This window comes from Apodemus sylvaticus, chromosome 10 (genome assembly GCF_947179515.1).
Source record: "Apodemus sylvaticus chromosome 10, mApoSyl1.1, whole genome shotgun sequence".
In the NCBI taxonomy this organism is placed as follows: Eukaryota; Metazoa; Chordata; class Mammalia; order Rodentia; family Muridae; genus Apodemus; species Apodemus sylvaticus.
In genome coordinates, this window is record NC_067481.1 from 92,816,909 (window position 1) to 92,835,698 (window position 18,790).

Sequence of the window (18,790 nt, forward strand, 5' to 3'; positions counted from 1 at the left end):
TTTCAACATTACAGTGCCTGACTTCTGAAGGTTTGACCCTCAGCGTTCTGACTTTGCAGTGGTGTGAAAACACTGTGATGTGGGGTGAACCCATACTTTAAATGTGGATCTTTTCCTGGGTGAACAAAATTCTAGTACAACCTTCTGGATACCGGACGGTGGCAGTGAGCGGCAGCTCTTGACGACCACAAGCTCCTGAGAGGAAATACCCTGCGAGAGGCTACTTCAGACCTGTGTGACTAAGCTAGGAGGCCCACAGGGCGTACAGGGCGAGCACCTGAAGAGCAACAATATGTTACTTTCAAGTTAGGACGGTAGCTGGGGATGGACCCCCCTCCAACAAGTCAGGACGCATCTTTATCTTTCTGTTTCCCCCCTCTTGGGGGTGGGTAGAACAGTTCCAAGTAGCCCAGGACTGGCTTTGAACTGAGAGCCTGAGTGTTAGGGTGAGCATCCATCTTCATCCCGCCCACAGTTTCCTGGATTCTTGGGGAAGGTCTTGGACCCTCGCTGTGGCTTTTGCAGCCCTACGCGGGATGCCGCCATCAAGCCTTCCCTCATCCCGCCTGGCCTCACCTTCTCGTGCTTCCGCAGCAGGTCATGCCGCTGCAGGAAGTACTGGTCCTTAAGTTGCTGCTTCACCAGCTGATGTCGCTCCTGCAGCTGGTGCTCCTCCATCTCCCACAGGGCTGCCTCGCGGTCTGCGGGGGGTGGGGGGGGGGACACAGACCACCCACACGGTGAGGGTGAGGAGCGCACAAGGCCAGAGATAGAACAAGTCATCCACCCACTCCCCTCCCCCAGGTCTCCCCTGGGACTGAGAACCAGCCTGCGGGGCTCATAGGAAGCCCAGCCTTTGCCTGGGTTACCTCCATAGACCACGTGGGCTGAGCTGAGCTAAAGGAACCGAGACTATCTACATAATGAAAGGAGGGGCGTGTGGAGGTGGCTGGGAGCCCCCGCCCCAGGAAGACGGTCCTCAGAAGACACTGAGTCTAGCGGAGCCTTTCCGTTCCTTCTAAGTCGTTTGGACCATGGAACACACTTACAGTAGCACCACTAGAGAAGAAGCAACTCTCCCAGTGCGGTTTCCTCATAGGACCTTGTGATTATAGGATCACCAGGTCACACATTAGGATCATGGGAGGGGCAGTCTTACAAGGAGAAAGAGGACAGCAGGAGGTCAGGTATGACAACTAGCACCCAGTGGGGCAGGCACACAAGATGCCACTTCTGCGCACGGTGACAACTGGCATCCCTGTGTCACTCCTGAGTTCTTGGGTGGGGTGCCCTGGTTCCACTATTCAGGGCGGCTTTGGACCCCACCTCGGAGGAGCTCCTGTTTCTTGCTCAGGCAGTCACGCTCCATGTCACAGATCTCACGCTTGTTTTCCGCCGTGAGCTTCTTCATGGCCAGCTCCAGGTCTTCCTTCTGCTTGGCTACAAAGTCCCGGTCCTGCGGGAAGGGGTGACGTGGCTTTACACAGGCCACTTGGGTGACAGCTCTCTCCCTCTCTCTGTGAAGACGAGAGCCTCTCTGCCTCTCTCGCCGGCCTTCATCTGTTTGTTTCAACTGTTTATTTTGTGTGCGTGAGTGCTGGCTGGCATGCATGTGTATGTTCTCACATGTACCGGCGGAGGCCAGAGAGGGCACTGGATCTCACCCGAACGGAGTTACAGGTGGCTGTGAACTGCGAAACATGGTTGCTGGGAACCAAACGCAAATCTCCTGCAAGAGCAGACAATGCCCTAAACCCTACCTAGCCCCTAGTGTCTTAAAAAGTTATCTTCTCGGGCTGGAGAGATGGCTCAGAGGTTAAGAACACTGACTGCTCCTCCAGAGGTTCTGAGTTCAATTCCCAGCAACCAGGTGGTGGCTCGCGACCATAAGTAATGGGATCTGATGTCCTCTTCTGGGGTGTCTGAAGACAGCTATAGTGAACGCATATGCATAAAATAAATAAATAAATCTTTTTTTTTTTTTTTTTTTTGGATTTTTGGATTTGGTTTTGTTGAGACAGGGTTTCTCTGTGTTGCCCTGGGTGTCCTGGAACTCACTCTGTAGACCAGGCTGGCCTCGAACTCAGAAATCTGCCTGCCTGCCTCTGTCTCCCAGAGTGCTGGGATTACAGGTGTGTGCCACCACCACCCGGCAAGTAAATAAATCTTAAAAAAAAAAGTTATCTGCTCATAGCAGGGCAGTGCACCATGTCATCACACATGTGCCTTATGGATTGTGGAAGACCAAACTGTGGGAAACCAGACTTTCAACAGCCCCCACCTTGAGAATCCCCTTTTGCTGACCCCTTGTTAGAAGCCTCTTTTATAAGGATGATTGTGGGAACCAACTGGTCCTTATCTTAGATAAACACCTGAGGTTAGAGAAGAACCAGCATTCCAGAAGAGCCATAACCACCGCCAGCCTGTCGCCAGCATCCGCACCAGATGTCCTCCCTTTCTTCTGTGCCCTAAATCATTCTCCTGCAGCCCCTCCTTATCTCTCCTATGGTGGGCTTAAAACTGGGCCCTCTCCCCATCAATAAACAGACCTTGACAAGAACCCCTGTTGCTTTGTCTTGCCCTTTCTTTCCTGCTCATCTCTCTCTTACAGACCAGGTCCTCCTCGGCTGCCTGAATAACTAGGTCCCGCGATAGTTATTCCTTTGTAGTAAAATATTAAATATCCAGGCTGGAGAGATGGCTCAGCGGTTAAGGGCAGGGATGGCTCTTTCAGAGGTCCGGAGTTCAATTCCCAGCAACCACACTGTGGCTCACAACCATCGGTAATGAGATCTGACACCCTCTTCTGGTGTCTGAAGACAACTACAGTGTACTTGCAAATAATACATCTTTTAAAAAGAAATTACAGGTCCTCTTTTTACTGTGTTGAGAAAAGCATATTCCTATTGGGAATGATGACTCTGCTGTGCTACTGGACATAAAAGCCTGTTTCTTCTACTAATAGCCAAGCTCACCCAGAGGAAAGGGACAGGTTGTAAGGTACTCTGAAAAGGATGGGAAGTCTGGAGTCAGATCAAGGACTAGGCCTTGTGCCGCTGCCCTCAACTCTGCTCTGTCACCTTTCTGCTATGATTTCCTCCGTAAATGGAAAACCAAGTAACTCCAACCCCAAGGTTCCACGAATACTGCACCAGACCATAGGTCAAACACCTGGTAAGCTCTGACTCCGAAGGCCTGCACCCAGGGCTGAGGAGGCAGAATGTGCAAAGACCCCACCCCCACCCCAGTGAGGAAAACAGGAGCATTCCAGTAAGGGGGGGGGGAGCTGGACTGAGGCCAAAGGTCAAGCTGTGGGGCAATGGGCCAGGCAGCAGCAGGAGCTGTGAGGAGCTGGCCCTCAGCTTACGGAACAAATGAGAGCGAGCGACAGAGGGTTTGAAGGCCCAGAGCTGAGGGAAGAAAGGGTGACAGAGGCAGATTTGGATTTCATATCAACAGTACCTGCTGGCCCCAAGAGAAAGAAGTGCAGGGAAGCAGGAAGAAGGAGGGAGGCCAGCTATGAAGCTGGGAGCGCTGTAACGATGGTGGGACCCAGCAACACTGACAGATGCACAGGCGCAAAGATTAGAGAAATATGGGTGGATGGGAATGTGCATGCGCGCGCACGCGCGCGCGCGCGTGTGTGTGTGTGTGTGTGTGTGTGTGTGTGTGTGTGTGCTTGCGAGTGCATGAGTACATGAATGAATGTGTGTGTGTGTGTAGTGTGTGTTTAGTATGCATGTACATTGTATATGTCAGGGTGTGTGTGTGTGTATGTATATGTATAGTGTATTATATGGGTGTCATGTGTATATTGTATGTCTGGTATGATGTATAACTGTAGTGTGTGTTTAGCATGCATGCATGTATGTTGTGTGTTATGTGTTGGTGTGTGTGTGTTGTGTGTAGGAAGGAATGTGTTATGTATTGTGCATGTCTTATATGTGTGGTATATATCTGTAGTATGTGTTTATCATGTATGTATCTATGTATGTATGTTGTATGTGTTGGGGTGTATGTGTGTTGTGTGTAGAAAGGAATGTGTTAATGTGTGTTGTGTATATGTCTGGCGCATGTGTGTAGTGTGTATCTGTAGTGTGTGTTTAGCATAGATGTATGTATGTTATGTATTGAGGTTGTGTATGTGTTATATGTGTAGAAAGAAATGTGTTATGTAGTTATGTATGTGTGTCTTATGTGTGTAGGAGGAAATGTGTTTGTTAAGTGCATGTCTGGCGTGTGAGTGTGTGTGTGTGTGTGAGCGCGCGCACGTGCGTGCACACATGTGTATGTACCATACGTCAGGAAGAGATAAAGGAGTGGCAGGAAAGGCTGGGTCAGGAATCACAAAGGGCCTGCCAACAGGACAGAGGCAAGCTCCTCCTCAGGACACACAGATAGAGCCAGGTCTGAGAGATCAAGACTTTGACATTCTTTAGACGCCAAGGGAGGCCGTCCACCCATCTGGGCTGACAGGAGATGTGACATATGAACAATCTTGCAGTAAGCAGGCAGGACTAGGGTGCGGCTGCAGTGTCCAGACCTGACAGGGCTCACTCTGGGGGAGCAAATGTGATCAGAGAGGGCGATCATAGGGGCCAGTGAGTGACGGGTAGACTTAGGCATTTAGAACAGGAGGCCTGGGCAGGTAAGAGAAGGGGCCAGATGTCTGTCATGGGGGTGCTCTCGGCTGAGTGCTCACAGCTGGAGACTCACCAGCAGCTGTTTCTTCTGCGAGTGCTCCTCCATCTTCTGCTTCATGCTCTCCTTCCGCTGCTGCCGGGGCAGTTTCTCAACCTCGGTCTTCACCTGCAGCAGACATGGCGGAGGACAGCTTGCACCATGGCTCCTCCTGCTCCGGCTGCGCTATAAATGCCCGTCTTCTCGACGCATGCGCAGATATGCCATCATACCTAAGCTCTCTGGGGTCACTAAGGTGTTTCTGCTTCTGGGGGATTCCTGCCGCTCTGCTGAGATGCTATAGTCCCTAAGGTGCAGGTGAGTGGACTCCCTCCAGGCTCACGGGGGATACAGGCTCTCGCAGGACCCAGAGCATGCCACACCCCTGGCCACAGGGATTGGTTCAAGGAAACACGGGACTCTTGTAGGGCCCATTGCTAACTTGCTGGGAGAAGCTGGTCTCTTTCCTGGGAGATATGAACCTTCCTAGAATAGTGTCTGCCCAAGACGATACCCACACAAGGAAAGAACGGCTTTTTTAACTCTTTCTTAGCATTGCCCAACCCCCAGATGCACACAGCGGAGTAACAGAAAAGGTAGCGCAAACTTCCCAAGGAACCTCCAGTTTCTGGCCAGAGAATCAGGAAACAGAAATCCTTATTTCTAGGAATGAACTTCCCAAAAGCCCCAGGATCAGCCCTGCATTAAGCATCACCAGGACAAATCAAGAATATTTCAGGAAGGCTTTGGGAAACAAAGCCTCCATCCACAGAAGGCAAGCCCTGTCTTAAGTGACCCTAACAGGGCTGTGTACCGATGGAAACAAAAAGAAACATAACCATGGCATTGCAATATACATTCTAAATGGATACTGAATGACAACGTGTGCATATTACAGCACGTGCTAAGAGAAGCCACTAAGCGTAATAAAGTCGGCAGACATTTAAACCAAGTAATGAATTAAAGCAGAGTAGTAAAAATAGTCAAGTTCTCCAAACACTAGGCAAGAAATGGGAAAACAGAGGAACAATCAGGAAACAATCCCTTAAATGTAAGCAGCAGAAACAGGGCAACTCAAAACAACAGAGACCTGCAGGCTGCGTTTTGGAAAACAGTCCAACTATGTGTAGTCAACAAGAGACCAATGCTACTCAACAAGTTAGAAGGATAAACATAAATGTTTTCAAAGATTTATTTTATTTTTAAATTATGTGTATTTGTGTATGTGCCTCTGTGGAGGGGGGATGTGTACCTATATACCCTGTATAAACAAGATATATATTCACCTTGTATATACAATACCTCCTGTATATACAAGACATGCACACCCTGCATAAACAAGACAGGGTTTTGTCCTGCATAAACAGGACAAAAATATATTCTATGTAAACACTAGTTAAAAGAAAGCAAGGATTGGGGCTGGAGAGATGGCTCAGTGGTTAAGAACACTGACTGCTCTTCCAGAGGTCCCGAGTTCAAGTCTCAGCAACCACATGGTGGCTCATAAAAACAACAAACAAACAGCAACAAAAAGCCACTCATAGGAAAAAAGAAAAGAGAGGGAAAGAAAAAGAAAACAAGGGCCCCAGGTGTGCTGGCACAGGCCTTCAACCCCAGCACAGGCAAGGCAGTAGATAGTGGATATCCGATAGTGGATATCCGGGTTTGAGGCCAGAACAGCAAGGGCTGTTTCAAAACAAAACAAACAACAATAACAATGTACTTATTGACAGTATTAAAGTTTGTGTTTAGGGCTTTTGAAAACGCACGGCAAGCACTTTTCCACCGGGGCCTTTTTGCTTTTAGCTTCATGGGAGAGAGGGTTCTAACCCTGGGTGGTGGTGCTGGCTTCTGCAAGTGAGGAGGCTGAGCAAACCGCGAGGAGCACACCAGTAAACAGCACCCTCCACGGCTGGCTTCTGTGTCAGTTCCTGCCGCCAGGTTCCTCGCCCTCCGACCCCATGATGGACAGTGCAGTGGAACTGTGGGCTCAAATAAACTCTCTCCTTCCCAAACTGCTTCTGGGTTTGCCACAATAGGATCCTAACTGAGACAGAGGCCCCTTAGAGCAGAGAGGCCCGGCCCGGCCCCGCCCCGCCCTGCCCCGCCCCACCGCCCTTCACCACCTCCTTCTTCATCTGCTTGAGCTGCTCCTGGAACCGGGCGTAGTCTCGATCCTGCTCCAGGCGGATCCTCTTGGCCTCCTCTCTGCGGCGCAGGCTGTGGTCCTGCTCCATCTTCTCCACCTGCTGCTTCTGCTGCCGCTCCAGGTTTTCTAGCTCCACGTCATAGAACTTCTTCTTGGCCTGGAAGGTGCACAGACGCAGAAGGATCCAGGAGCGGCTTTATACCTCAGAGTCTGTACTAGACCCAGACTTGAGTCCCCCGCCCCAGCCACCCTTTGCTGTGTGTCCCAGGGAAAATGACTTGACCTCTCTGAGTCTGTCTGTTTCCTCTTCTGGCCTGGCACTCCACATGGGACTTCCTCTAGAGGTGTTCCTGTGTGACTCAGGGTCACTGTGACCTAACCGCCCTCTACAACCCCCCACCTGAAGAAAACACACAGGCCAGAAGCCCCTGGGCCCGGCTCCTGGCACTCACGTTGATTTCCTGTTCAAAACGTTTGTGCATCTGCTCCAGCTGCAGCTCGTGCTTGCTGCTCAGCTGCGTCTGGTTCCGATGTTCTTCTTTCTGCAGAAGCCGAAGCTCCCGGAGTTCCTGGCGCCTGCAGATTAGCAGACACAAACATTTCCCAGTGAGAAATGGGCCCAAGGACCACAGTAGTCACAGTCTGGGCCATGGAAGGATAGATTGTGGAGTAGAATCCCACTGGCTCAGGCAGAGACAGGATCGGGAGTTAGGCTTCATTTGCTAATCACTGACAAAAAGGTGAGGGTCCTCCATATATAAAGAACACTTACAAATCAGTAAGGAGGAAGGAACTAACCACCCCTCACACAAGTGGTACACAATACAGACGTAAAGCAAATAAGTGCAGAAACAAGAAGAAATTTTGATATGACATGCAAATATAAAAGAAAAAATATAAAAGGCAACTATAAACAGACAAGCATGTAGAAGAATTCATACCCCATGTGATACTGATATAAATTAGAACATTTTGGAAGATTCTGGCAATACCGCAAAGCCTTTTGGCACCCCAGTTTTACTTCTGGACTGAATAAGGGTTTTTTAAAAACTTTTTAAAAAAATATGTGATTTTTTTTAAAGGATGTTTTGAACAGTATCATTTATAATTAAATTTCATTCCACTGGCCAAGATGGAGGAAATCCCTAGAACATCCTAAACTATTTCTATTCTGGAATACTGGACTCTCCTCCAAAGCAGCGATGACTCCTGCAATGCCCTGGTCTCTGAGAGCTCTGAGCACCCTCGTGCACAGCCAGCAGTCCCGGGAAGGCGCGACGCACTGAAAACGTAGGCAGAATCTCGCTTGTCAACTAGAGACCCGATGCTTGCAGCTTATCTGCCAAGAAATGCAGTTTCCTCGGACGCACACGAGGAGGAGCAGGGTCTCCTGGGGAGGACTGTTAGTGACAACTGAGGCGAGTGAGGCTGTTTCTAAGGACCTTTGCCTTATACCTTCCTTCTCTGCCACGCCCTCCCGTTCTCATGGGTCTGCCTCTGAGGCGTGTTCCTGTTCCTTCCAGCCCAGCCCAGTCTGAGGCTGATGGTGTCGGACAGCCTCCCACATCCTAAGTCAGTTTTACCCTTCTATAGCTAAGACCTATACAGTGGCCAGAGAAACAGTCCAGACGGGACATCAGGGCCTGTCACTATGTGCCACTAGCCCTCCTGTCGTGGGGAATCCTCCATCCTTCCCTCATAGCATACAAAGCCCAGGTCCTGCCCCCACACAGACCACAGTCCCACCCTCCTCCTGGCCCGGCATTCTATACTGAAGTCCCGTTCTCTAAGGTCCTGATGGCATTCAGGAGGTACCTGCCAGGGCCTCAGCTGCTGCAGGCTCCCTCAGCATGGCCCAGCGCTGGGGTACTCACCTCATCCCACGGGCTCAGCTCAGGGTGGGGATGGGGAGCCCCCTGAGATCAATCTGCCCCGCTCAGGCACCTCCTATTATATCACCCTGTGTCCCTCACAGTGTGCAGCACAAGCAAGAATCAGCCTGTGTATTGTGTTTAGGACCCATAGGTATAAATTTGACATGGGGTGTCGCTTCACACATTTGAATTTCAATCTGTCCCACCCGGAAGATGATGCATGAGTGGATAGTTGGGTGGATGAAGGGATGAATGGTAACTGAAGAGGCGGATGGATGGATGATCAAATGGACAGTTTAGACAGATGGGTACAGATGTGGGTACATTAATACATTGCTATATCAGACATTAGGACAGACATGGGTAGGTGGATGGACAGATGGATAACTGGATGGACAAGTGGGTGGACAGATAAATACATGGATGGATGGACGGATGGACGGATAAATAAGTGGAAGAAAAAATAGATGAACGGTCAGGCGGTCTGTAGCTGGGTGGGTAGGCAGATAGCTGTAAGAGTGAGCGGACAAAGGGGTAGGCCAACTGATGGGTGGGCGGGTGCAGGGATGGGGATGAGGCTGCTCAGCAGAGGAGCAGAGACATACATGGCTATGTGGATAGAGGTCAGGTAGATGGGTCACTGGACATGTGGATGAGTGAGAAGATGGACAGTGTCAGACGGACGGACGGACAGACAGACAGATGTGTGACTCCATGAATGCAGAAGAAAGGGTCTCAAAACCACTCTCCTTTTGCCCCAGGCGCCCCCTTCACATCATGGACAGCCATCCATCCTACCCACAAGGCCAATGCCTGGCACTCCCATGACACCCCGTCTGTTCCCAAACCGGTGGCCCCCTGGACTTGCCTGAGAAATCTCATCTCCTCATCTTTCTTCTCATCCTCGCTGATGATCTTGGAGGTGGTGATGCTTACCTCCACGCCATCCACCACGAACCGGCGGGTCCGCTTCAGGGTCTTGTTGTGCAGTTTTGACCCCTGGCAAGGAGAATGTGCCCAAGCTCAGCTAGAGGAAAGTCCGCGGCCTGGGCTCAGGACCAATGTGGCCATCCACTGTCCCCCTTCCTCAAGCTTGCCAAACAAGGCCACTTTCCTTCTGCTGGGATGGGGCCTCAAACGCTTCTCAAGGCTTTTAACCCACTAAGGCCTTCTTGCAAAACCCTGACTTGACATAAAAAAAAAAGAGAGAGAGAGAGAGAGAGCTGTGTGTTCATCCTCAGTGGCCACTGCTGGCTTTGTGAACCAGGGAAAGAGCCTTGTTTTGCCTGAAGCTCAGCTTTCTCCACTGTCAGGGAGTATTAAAAACAACTTGCTTCCCAGCTGGCCATGAAGAGTTACCAAGGAGCCTGTACTGGCTGGTTTTGTGTGTCAAGTTGACACAAGCTGGAGTTATCACAGAGAAAGGAGTTTCAGGTGAGGAAATGTCTCCATGAGATCCATCTGTGGGGCATTTTCTCAATTAGTGATTGTCTTAGTCAGGGTTTCTATTCCTGCACAAACATCATGACCAAGAAGCAAGTTGGGGAGGGCCCCTTGTGGGTGGTTCCACCTTTGGGCTGGTGTTCTTGGGTTCTATAAAAGAGCAGGCTGAGCAAGCCAGGGGAAGCAAGCCAGTAAGAAACATCCCTCCATGGCCTCTGCATCAGCTCCTGCTTCCTGACCTGCTTGAGTTCCAGTCCTGACTTCCTTTAGTGATGAACTGCAACGTGGAAGTGTAAGCTCAATAAACCCTTTCCTCCCCAACTTGCTTCTTGGTCATGATGTTTGTGCAGGAATAGAAACCCTGACTAAGACAAATTGGTACCAGCGTAGTGGGGTATTCCTGTGACAACCTGACCATGTTTTGGGGAGGATTGTGGAAGAACTTTGGAACTTTGAGCTAGAAAAGCTATGGAAAGTTCTGTAGGAGCTTGGAAGACAATGTTACGAACAGTACAGAAGATGGAGGCCTGGCTTGTGAAATTTCAGAGGGAAGATTAAAGACTCTTAAAGTGGCCATGTTTTGATTGTGAAGATTCTGTGGTTTTGGTTAGCTGGGGCTGAAGAATCAGCTGTAAGTTAACAACATACCAGAACCACTAAAGCAAACCTTTGTGTTACTGGGACTATTGATGCTGATTAGCTGGAGCTAAGAAATTAGCGGTGATTAAGAAGAGACCAGCATCACTGAGATGAAATCTTCTTGGAAGTGTTTTCTGAGAGCACAGAGAGTGTGTTCCAGAGATAGCCACAGTTGTGTTTTGTGCTGTGGCTGGACTTGGGACTGTGTAAGAGTCACCCAGATGGTACTGGTTTTGAAGGCATGAAGGGATCATGAAGAGCAGCTAAGGCTCTTGACACAGTGAGAGGCCACGGAAGGCCATTGGTGAAGGTGCAGCCTCAGTTGCAATTGATGGCCCAGGACTTGAATGGGTCATGCATAGGAGCAGAGGCTTTTCACCCTGAAGAGAGCCTATGAGAGGGTATTGGTGAAGCCTAATTACAGTGGAAGATAGCAGCATTTTGGAGATGCCAGTACCATGCAATGACCACCAAGAACAGCAACAGCAGTGGAGTACAGGCAGCTGGAGCCTAGAAGACAAGTTGTGTGCTACAAAGGGCAGAGCTGAAGAAGTGACCCAAGCCCTTGGAGGAGCCCAGAAGATCATGAGTTGGATCAGACATTGAACCATTGGAGTTTGAGTTTTGCTTTTGGTTGTGACTGTGCCCTGATATGTTTCCCTCTTGAAGGAAGAAAGTATTTTAGTGGAGCCCACAGTTGAGAGACTTTGAATTTTTAAAGGATTTTGAATTTTAAAGATGTTGGACATTTTAAGGTGATTGAACTTTTAATATGTAAAGACTGTGGGACTTTTAAAGTAATTTAGATCTTGGGGATGAATAAGAAAGTAAGGATTGAGGCTTAATAGTGATGGGTTGGTGTGTCAAGTTGACAAGGGGTCAATTGTACTGGCTAGTTTTGTGTGTCAACTTGACACAGGCTGGAGTTATCACAGAGAAAGGAGCTTCATTGGGGAAGTGCCTCCATGAGATCCAGCTGTGGGGCATTTTCTCAATTAGTGATCAAGTGGGGAGGGCCCCTTGTGGGTGGTACCACCTTTGGGCTGGTGCTCTTGGGTTCTATAAAAGAGCAGGCTGAGCAAGCCAGGGGAAGCAAGCCAATAAGAAACATCCCTCCATGGCCTCTGCATCAGCTCCTGCCTCCAGGTTCCTGCCCTGTGTGAGGTCCTGTCCCGACTTCCTTTGGTGATGAACAGCAATGTGGAAGTGTAAGCTCAATAAACCCTTTCCTCCCCAACTTGCTTCTTGGCGATGATGTTTTGTGTGGGAACAGAACCCCTAAGACGAGCTCATGGGACACACAGCCGCTCCAGCTCATGGTGTGGGACTTCTGCCTGTCATCATCATGGGCCGCAACCCCTACTGGATTCCCTGGCCTCAGCTGACCCGGCTGAAGCCTGTGGGCAGCCATGCTTATCTGGAGCCTCACAGGCCATTTCTCTCAATCACCTCCCCCCGCGCCCCCTCTCTCTCTGAATAATTGCAGTCCACACAGGCTGCTTGGAGAGGACTCCCTGGCCCTCTCTAAGGTGTCATGGTGGTACGGCATGGGGTGCCCCGTTGGAAGTGTTCCGTTCTAACCCAGTTGAGGATTTAGAGAGGGGCCGGTACTGGTTTCCTGATGGCCTCTGTCCTGTCCACTGACTCTGAATTTTCTGCCAGCTCCAAAGGCCCTTCATACTAGAATCCGACCCTGCCTCTGCCACACAGCTCGAGGGCCTTCCAGCCCCTTCGAGACGAGTGGGCTCACCATGGAGGCTAAGAGCTGCTTCCTCGCTCTGTATGCTTCTGCCCAGCGCATCTCACCTGGGCCCTTGACACTTACTGGCTCTGGGGACTGAAACCAGGGCCACGTGTACGTAATGCAAGCACTCTACCACTGGACCACATCTTCAGCCCAAGAAGTGCAAGACCCTGTCTGTCCTAAATACGATGACACTTCTACATAAGAGCCACTGGCCGCCACAGTTGGGCAAGGGCAGTCCATGACTATCTGTGTCAATTCTGAAGAAATAAAACGAAAAGCTTCCACGGGTGCTCCCGCTGCTCCTGCGGGGCTGTCAGCTGCCCCCACCCTCACAGCCTCGCACTCGACAGATGTGTGACTTTCTACCGTGTGTTTTATGTTGAGTAAATCCTGGAGGGTAAGAGACGTGCACAGCATCGCTCTCCCCCCCCCCACCCCAGATCTCCGACATCAGCCTTGTTTGGGGGTTCAGGTGGCCAACAGTAAGTTTATCAGGACTGCTGGAGGCAGACAAGGAAGGGGGTGGCTCCTCCTAAATGCTGGGTGAGGAGAGGGCTAAAGGCGCACAGGCCAGGAGCCCCAGCCTGAGGTTCAACCACTTCCCTGCCTCCACCCACACAGCCCTGTGCCGGCCGCCAACTTCGATGCCCACCTGGAAACTGTGGGAGGAAGCAGCCTCTCAGGACTGTTTAAAAACTTTGCACAGGGTGACTATATCGCTTACTGTCACCCACTGCCAGTCAGGAGGCCAGAGAGGAGAGTAATGGCACCCTCACTGAATCACAGAGCTGCCTCCAAACCAGGGAACCTCCACTTCCGGAATGTTCTTTCCACAATTCCTTTAGGCCCTTTAACCAAACTTTAAAACTAACTACATAACATCACCATCTTATACTGACTCCATGTAGGGTTAAGCTATGAGATGAGCTAAAATCTTAAAGATCCAAACTCAGGAATCTTTTCTTTTTCTTTTTTTTCTTTTTTTGGATTTGGTTTTTTCGAGACAGGGTTTCTGTGTAGCCCTGGCTGTCCTGGAACTCACTCTATAGACCAGGCTGGCCTCGAACTCAGAAATCCACCTGCCTCTGCCTCCCAGAGTGCTGGGATTACAGGCGTGCGCCACCACTGCCTGGCCTCAGGAACCTTTTCAAGAGGCTGTATGTGTGTATGTGTGTGTGAGCATGTGTTGCTAAGCATGCACCAAGATCTGGGTTCACCCCTAGCACCCCTTACAAATACACAAATCAAATACGATGTAACTAGCTTCTGCCTACCTTTGAGAATGGAACCTTGGGGGCTGGAGAGATGGCTCAGTGGTTAAGAGCACCGACTGCTCTTCTAGAGGCCCTGAGTTCAATTCCCAGCAACCACATGGTGGCTCACAACCATCTGTGATGAGATCTGATGCCCTCTTCTGGTGTGTCTGAAGGCAGTGACAGTGTACTTATATATAATAAATAAATAAATCTTTAAAAAAGAGAGAGAGACTGGAACCTGAGCATGGGACCCTGGCCAGCATGCCCGCCCTGGCCCCAGGGTGGCAGGTGACAATACCTTGAGAGACAATGAGCCCGTTTCTTTGTTCAGTGACAGGTCAGCAGACAGGGAGGTGCCGTAGTCCATGCTCTCTGAGGTAGACAGGTTGCTACAGTCCGATGCCCTCTTGGAATGGCTTGGGGTGACAGAGCTGGGGAGTTCCAGGCTACCATTGGACATAGTCTCGCCACCCAAAGTCTCCAGAGCGCTGCTGTTAGGTCGGCTCTGGTTGGCCTTTTGGGACTTGCTGGCTCCAGGACTGGGGTTCTCAGTCTGGTCAGTGATTTGTTTCTCTTCGTCCACCTGAATTCTGGCGTCCATGGACAGTGGCCGGGACTTCCGGAGGGGAACAGGAACTTTTAAGTTGTTGTCATTCTTGGAGACCCCATCTGTGGGGCTGGTGGTTTGGAGGGATCCATCCCCTGAGGGTTGGCTACAGGGGCCATTCACAGGCTCCTGAGGCTGGCTGGGAGGCAGGGGGGTGGAGGAATCCTGGTGAAGCTTGTCTGAGTTGAGGCTTGGCTGAGTTGTATTGGTGGAGTCCTGGGTGTGGTTGACTAGGGGCTAGAAAAGAGTCAAGGCTGAGTTGCTGGGCTCCACAGTAATGGTTTGGTCCCACAGGTGACAGGCCACCAGAGCAGAACAGGGACCACTGAGCCCAGTCTCCACCACTCCCCACAGCCTTTCTTAAACAGGCTACCACCAGGGTGAAGACTCCCCTCTCTTAGCTGCTCCTGTCCTATGAGGAAAACGGACTGTGGCCATCTGTAGAGAGACCCAGCAGATGGTCACAGTGTGAAAGAATACCCTTCTCTCACCCAAGGCCAGCTCTCCCAATTTCAACACACACCAGCAATCTGATTTTTTCTTGTTGTTTTTTTTTTTTTTTTTTTTTGAGAAAGGGTCTCAGGTAGTTCAGGCTGGCTTCAGACCTGCTGTGTAGCCGAGAATGACCATGAACTTCTGATCCTCCCGTCTCCATCTCCCAAGTGCTGGGATCACAGGTGTGTAAGCCCATGCCAGTTTTATGGGGTGCTGAGATGGACCCCAGGGTTTCGGCCATGTTGGGCCAGCGTTCTACCAACTGAACCACACGGCCATTTCAGTAATCTGAATTTTCACATGCTATCTGTTGATTTCTAGATGGCAACTAGGTCACGTTAAAAAAATTACATAAAGTGCCGATCAATCTACCTAGGGCTGTTTTCTGCCTGCCTGTCCCATGTATTTTCCTTTTTGTGAGGTGGGAGTGGAAAGTGCTAGAAACGTTGCTATGATGAAACCAAATACTGATTTCTATGCATCAAAAATAAATGTCTATTTGTGGCATGAAGATAAAAAGGGGGTTACAACCAGGTGTACAGCGGGGGCCTGGGACCTCTTCCATTTGAGTGAGACTCCAAAACAGATTCTTATTTTAAATATTTACAATGAAGCCTAATTCTAATTTAAAAATTTTAAGTTAAAAATGTAGTGAACCAGGCACCTTACCCTTAATGTCAGTGCTCAGGAAGCAAAGGCAGGCAGGTCTCTGAGTTCAAGGTCAGCCTGGTCTACCTGGGGAGTGCCAGGCCAGCCAACGCTATACACTAAGACTTTATCTCAAAAGTCAAAAACCGTGAAGGGCCTGGGGGGAGGGTGGGGGGTGGTTTCAGCTCTGTGACACGTCAGCCCTGATTTACTGGGACTCTCTAGGGAGAGCAAACCCCCAGGAGAAGCCCCTGGGTTAAACTGTGAGTCCAGGGACCAGGGGACAGCGCTAGGTCCTGTACGCTTAAGAACTTAGATCTGGTCATTTGCTCGGCCTCACCCTGGGCACCCTGAGGTTTTGGGGGCTCCCAGCCAGTTGGTCCCTCCCTCCCAGTAGCGGCTGGGGACCGCCCTCCTCAGCCCCATGTTCCTCAGACTCACCGGGACAGCATCCACAGCATCCTCCTCCTCGCCATCTTCCTTGGCATCCTCCCGGCCATCCTCAATTTCCTCCATCACCTCGGCCTTTGCCTCGGCCACCAGCTCCCGAAGAGCCTTATTGCTGGTGACCCTGCTGACGAAGGGATGCTGAGGAGAAGACACGCCCGCATTAGAGCCATCTGGAGCCAGTTGTGGGGCAGGAACAGCTGCAAGATTCAATCCTGGAGCAGCGTGGACCAACTCTGGTCCCAAGGCAACACGTGACCTTGAAATTGGAAGGGGAACTTGGGAGCCCTGTGGCAGGTCAGGAAGCCCTGCACGTAGAGGGAACACCCAACTCTGCGACTCAAGCTGTGAGACCCTGAGCACACCACCCCTCCTCTCTGAAGAGATGTCCAAAGGACAGATCGGCAGACAGTCATGCTGACGCCACGGGAAGTCATGACGATGAACTGAGACTGTTCACATGAAAGTGCCTTGTAAAGTCAGGGTCCAGCCCTCGTTCTTCCTTGGGATGATGTCGTCTGTTTATTTGCTTTCTTTTTAACCCATGCTAGCCCTCCCCCCATTCAGCCACTTCATTCCACCATTCTGTTGCTTTAGAGAATGCTGACTTATACACAGACTAAATATGATCTGTGTTCTGATATGGCCATGAGCCTATGGAGGCCAGGGTGTGGCACTCGGAGTGAGAACGACCCCCACGGGCTCACGTTTGAATACTTGGTGCGCTGTTGGTGGAACTGTTTGAGAAGGATTGGGGGTGTGGCCTCACTGGGGGAGGCGTGTCACTGAAGCTCTGGAGTTATGTTGCTTTATTTATTCTCGTACTTTATGTACATGGGTGTTTTGTCTGTATGTATGTTTGCACACCTGAAGAGGGCCTCAGATGCTATGAGACTGCAGTTATAGGTGTCTGTGAGCCACCATGTGGGTGCTGGGAATCGAAGTCAGCCTGCTGCCATGTTCCCCAAATTGATGGTTATGAACTCTCACCTGCAAGCCCCCAAGAAACCCATCCTTATCCAAGTTGCTTTGCTCATGGTGTCCTATCCCTACACGAGAAGTAACTGAGATACCTACTCTCCCACCGCCAGCTACACCATGTATCTGCAAAGTCTCTTTGAGGGCAGAATTCTGTGGATAAGGAACATGGCAGCATGTCCTAGCCCTGAAATAACTGCTAATTTAACTTGCTTTAAATCATATGTGTGGCTACCGTCGGGGAATCAGGCATGTGCCTCTCAGCCCCATAGCTCTAAGTAGACATCATCTTCCTACTTAACAAGCTCGGTAACTCTGTCTCACTAATGACTTGACATTTCTTTTCTTTTTTCTTTTTAAGATTTCTTTATTATTATATCTAAGTACACTGTAACTGTCTTCATATACCCCAGAAGGGGGCATCCGATCTCTTTATGGATGGTTGTGAGCCACCATGTGGTTGCTGGGATTTGAACTCAGGACCTTCAGAAGAGCGGTCAGTGCTCTTAACCACTGAGCCATCTCTCCAGCCCCATTTTTTTTTTCTTTTGAGAAAGTTCTCAAACTTTCTATGTGGCCAAGGATGCCTTGTGCCTCCACCTCCCTGGCACTAGGACCACAGGCATGCACTAATATACCAAGTTTATGCAATGCCAGGGGTTGAACCCAAAGGGGCATGCTAAGCTAGCATTCTACTAACAGAACTACACGCCCAACCCCCCAGTCTCCAAAATTCTTTTCTGTAGCAGATGTGAGGATCCATCCACTGCACTGAGCAGAGGCCCTGGGGCTCAGCGGGTCACTGCGAGGTTACATGCTTCTCGGTACTGGGGGCAGATGTTCTCTCCCGACTCCTTTCTGAGTCCACTGCACAGTCCCAGTGAAGGACCATGTCACTGCCTGACCATCCTGCTGTTGCTGCTGCTGCTGCTGGGCACATGGGGGTGTTTCCTGCTCATGAGGTAAGCAGCTAGGGACAACCTGTCTTTGGGCAGAAATATCTATTTGGTTTTTAGAAAGGCAACGTAGAGTTTCCTGGCAGTGGCTGAACTCTAAGGACATGCTTTTTTATAGACCTTATAAAACCCCAAAGCAAAAGGTCTGGGGATGCTTTGGTCAGCCTAAAGCACCCTGGAGAAGCACCGTGGAGAGTGGGTACGCAGGTATCTCCTCCCTGGCACACGGAGTGGCCATAGCGGGACCCCTCAGACCCCTTTGTCATGAGGGGCAGAGGGAAGGGAACGCCGGAGGCTTAGGGGGCTTCATGGGGTCAGAATTTGCTCATCTGAGGTTCATGGGAAGAAGGATTTGCTGAAACCCACTCCTGTTTTTGGAAATCTTATTTGAGGACGAATGGTGTCAACAAAAATGTTGGAACATTCTTTCAGTGACTAGAAACATTTCTGACACTTTAAGGACACACTCAGGGGGCTGGGGAGGTGGTTCCTCAGCTAAATTCACTGACTGCTCTTCCAGAGGACCCAGGGTTAATTCTCAGCAGAGCTCATAATCATCTCCCATGATCTCTGTGAGTGGTGCACACATGTGCACAGATCTACATGCAGGCAAAACACCTACACACACAAAATATAACATTTAAAAAAGACAGCTGGGCCAGGCGGTGGTGGCGCACGCCTGTAATCCCAGCACTCTGGGAGGCAGAGGCAGGCGGATTTCTGAGTTCGAGGCCAGCCTGGTCTACAGAGTGAGTTCCAGGACAGCCAGGGATATACAGAGAAACCCTGTCTCGAAAAAAAACCAAATCCAAAACAAAAACAAAGACAAAAACAAAACCAAAACCAAAACCAAAACAAAAAAGACAGCCAG

The 18,790-nt window shown here is 50.3% G+C and overlaps 1 protein-coding gene across 1 annotated transcript in view; it reads right to left on the reverse strand.

Moving 5' to 3' along the window:
- Nucleotides 1–18,790, reverse strand: part of Stk10 (serine/threonine kinase 10) — a 91,399-nt gene that overhangs the window by 8,545 nt on the left and 64,064 nt on the right. The window contains exons 8-15 of the mRNA XM_052196448.1: nt 15,980–16,126; nt 14,087–14,632; nt 9,572–9,702; nt 7,282–7,405; nt 6,807–6,986; nt 4,717–4,809; nt 1,327–1,456; nt 577–701 (exon numbers count right to left, since the gene is read on the reverse strand). Coding sequence (XP_052052408.1) covers nt 577–701; nt 1,327–1,456; nt 4,717–4,809; nt 6,807–6,986; nt 7,282–7,405; nt 9,572–9,702; nt 14,087–14,632; nt 15,980–16,126 — 1,476 coding nt within the window. The remainder of the gene's footprint in view (nt 1–576; nt 702–1,326; nt 1,457–4,716; nt 4,810–6,806; nt 6,987–7,281; nt 7,406–9,571; nt 9,703–14,086; nt 14,633–15,979; nt 16,127–18,790) is intronic.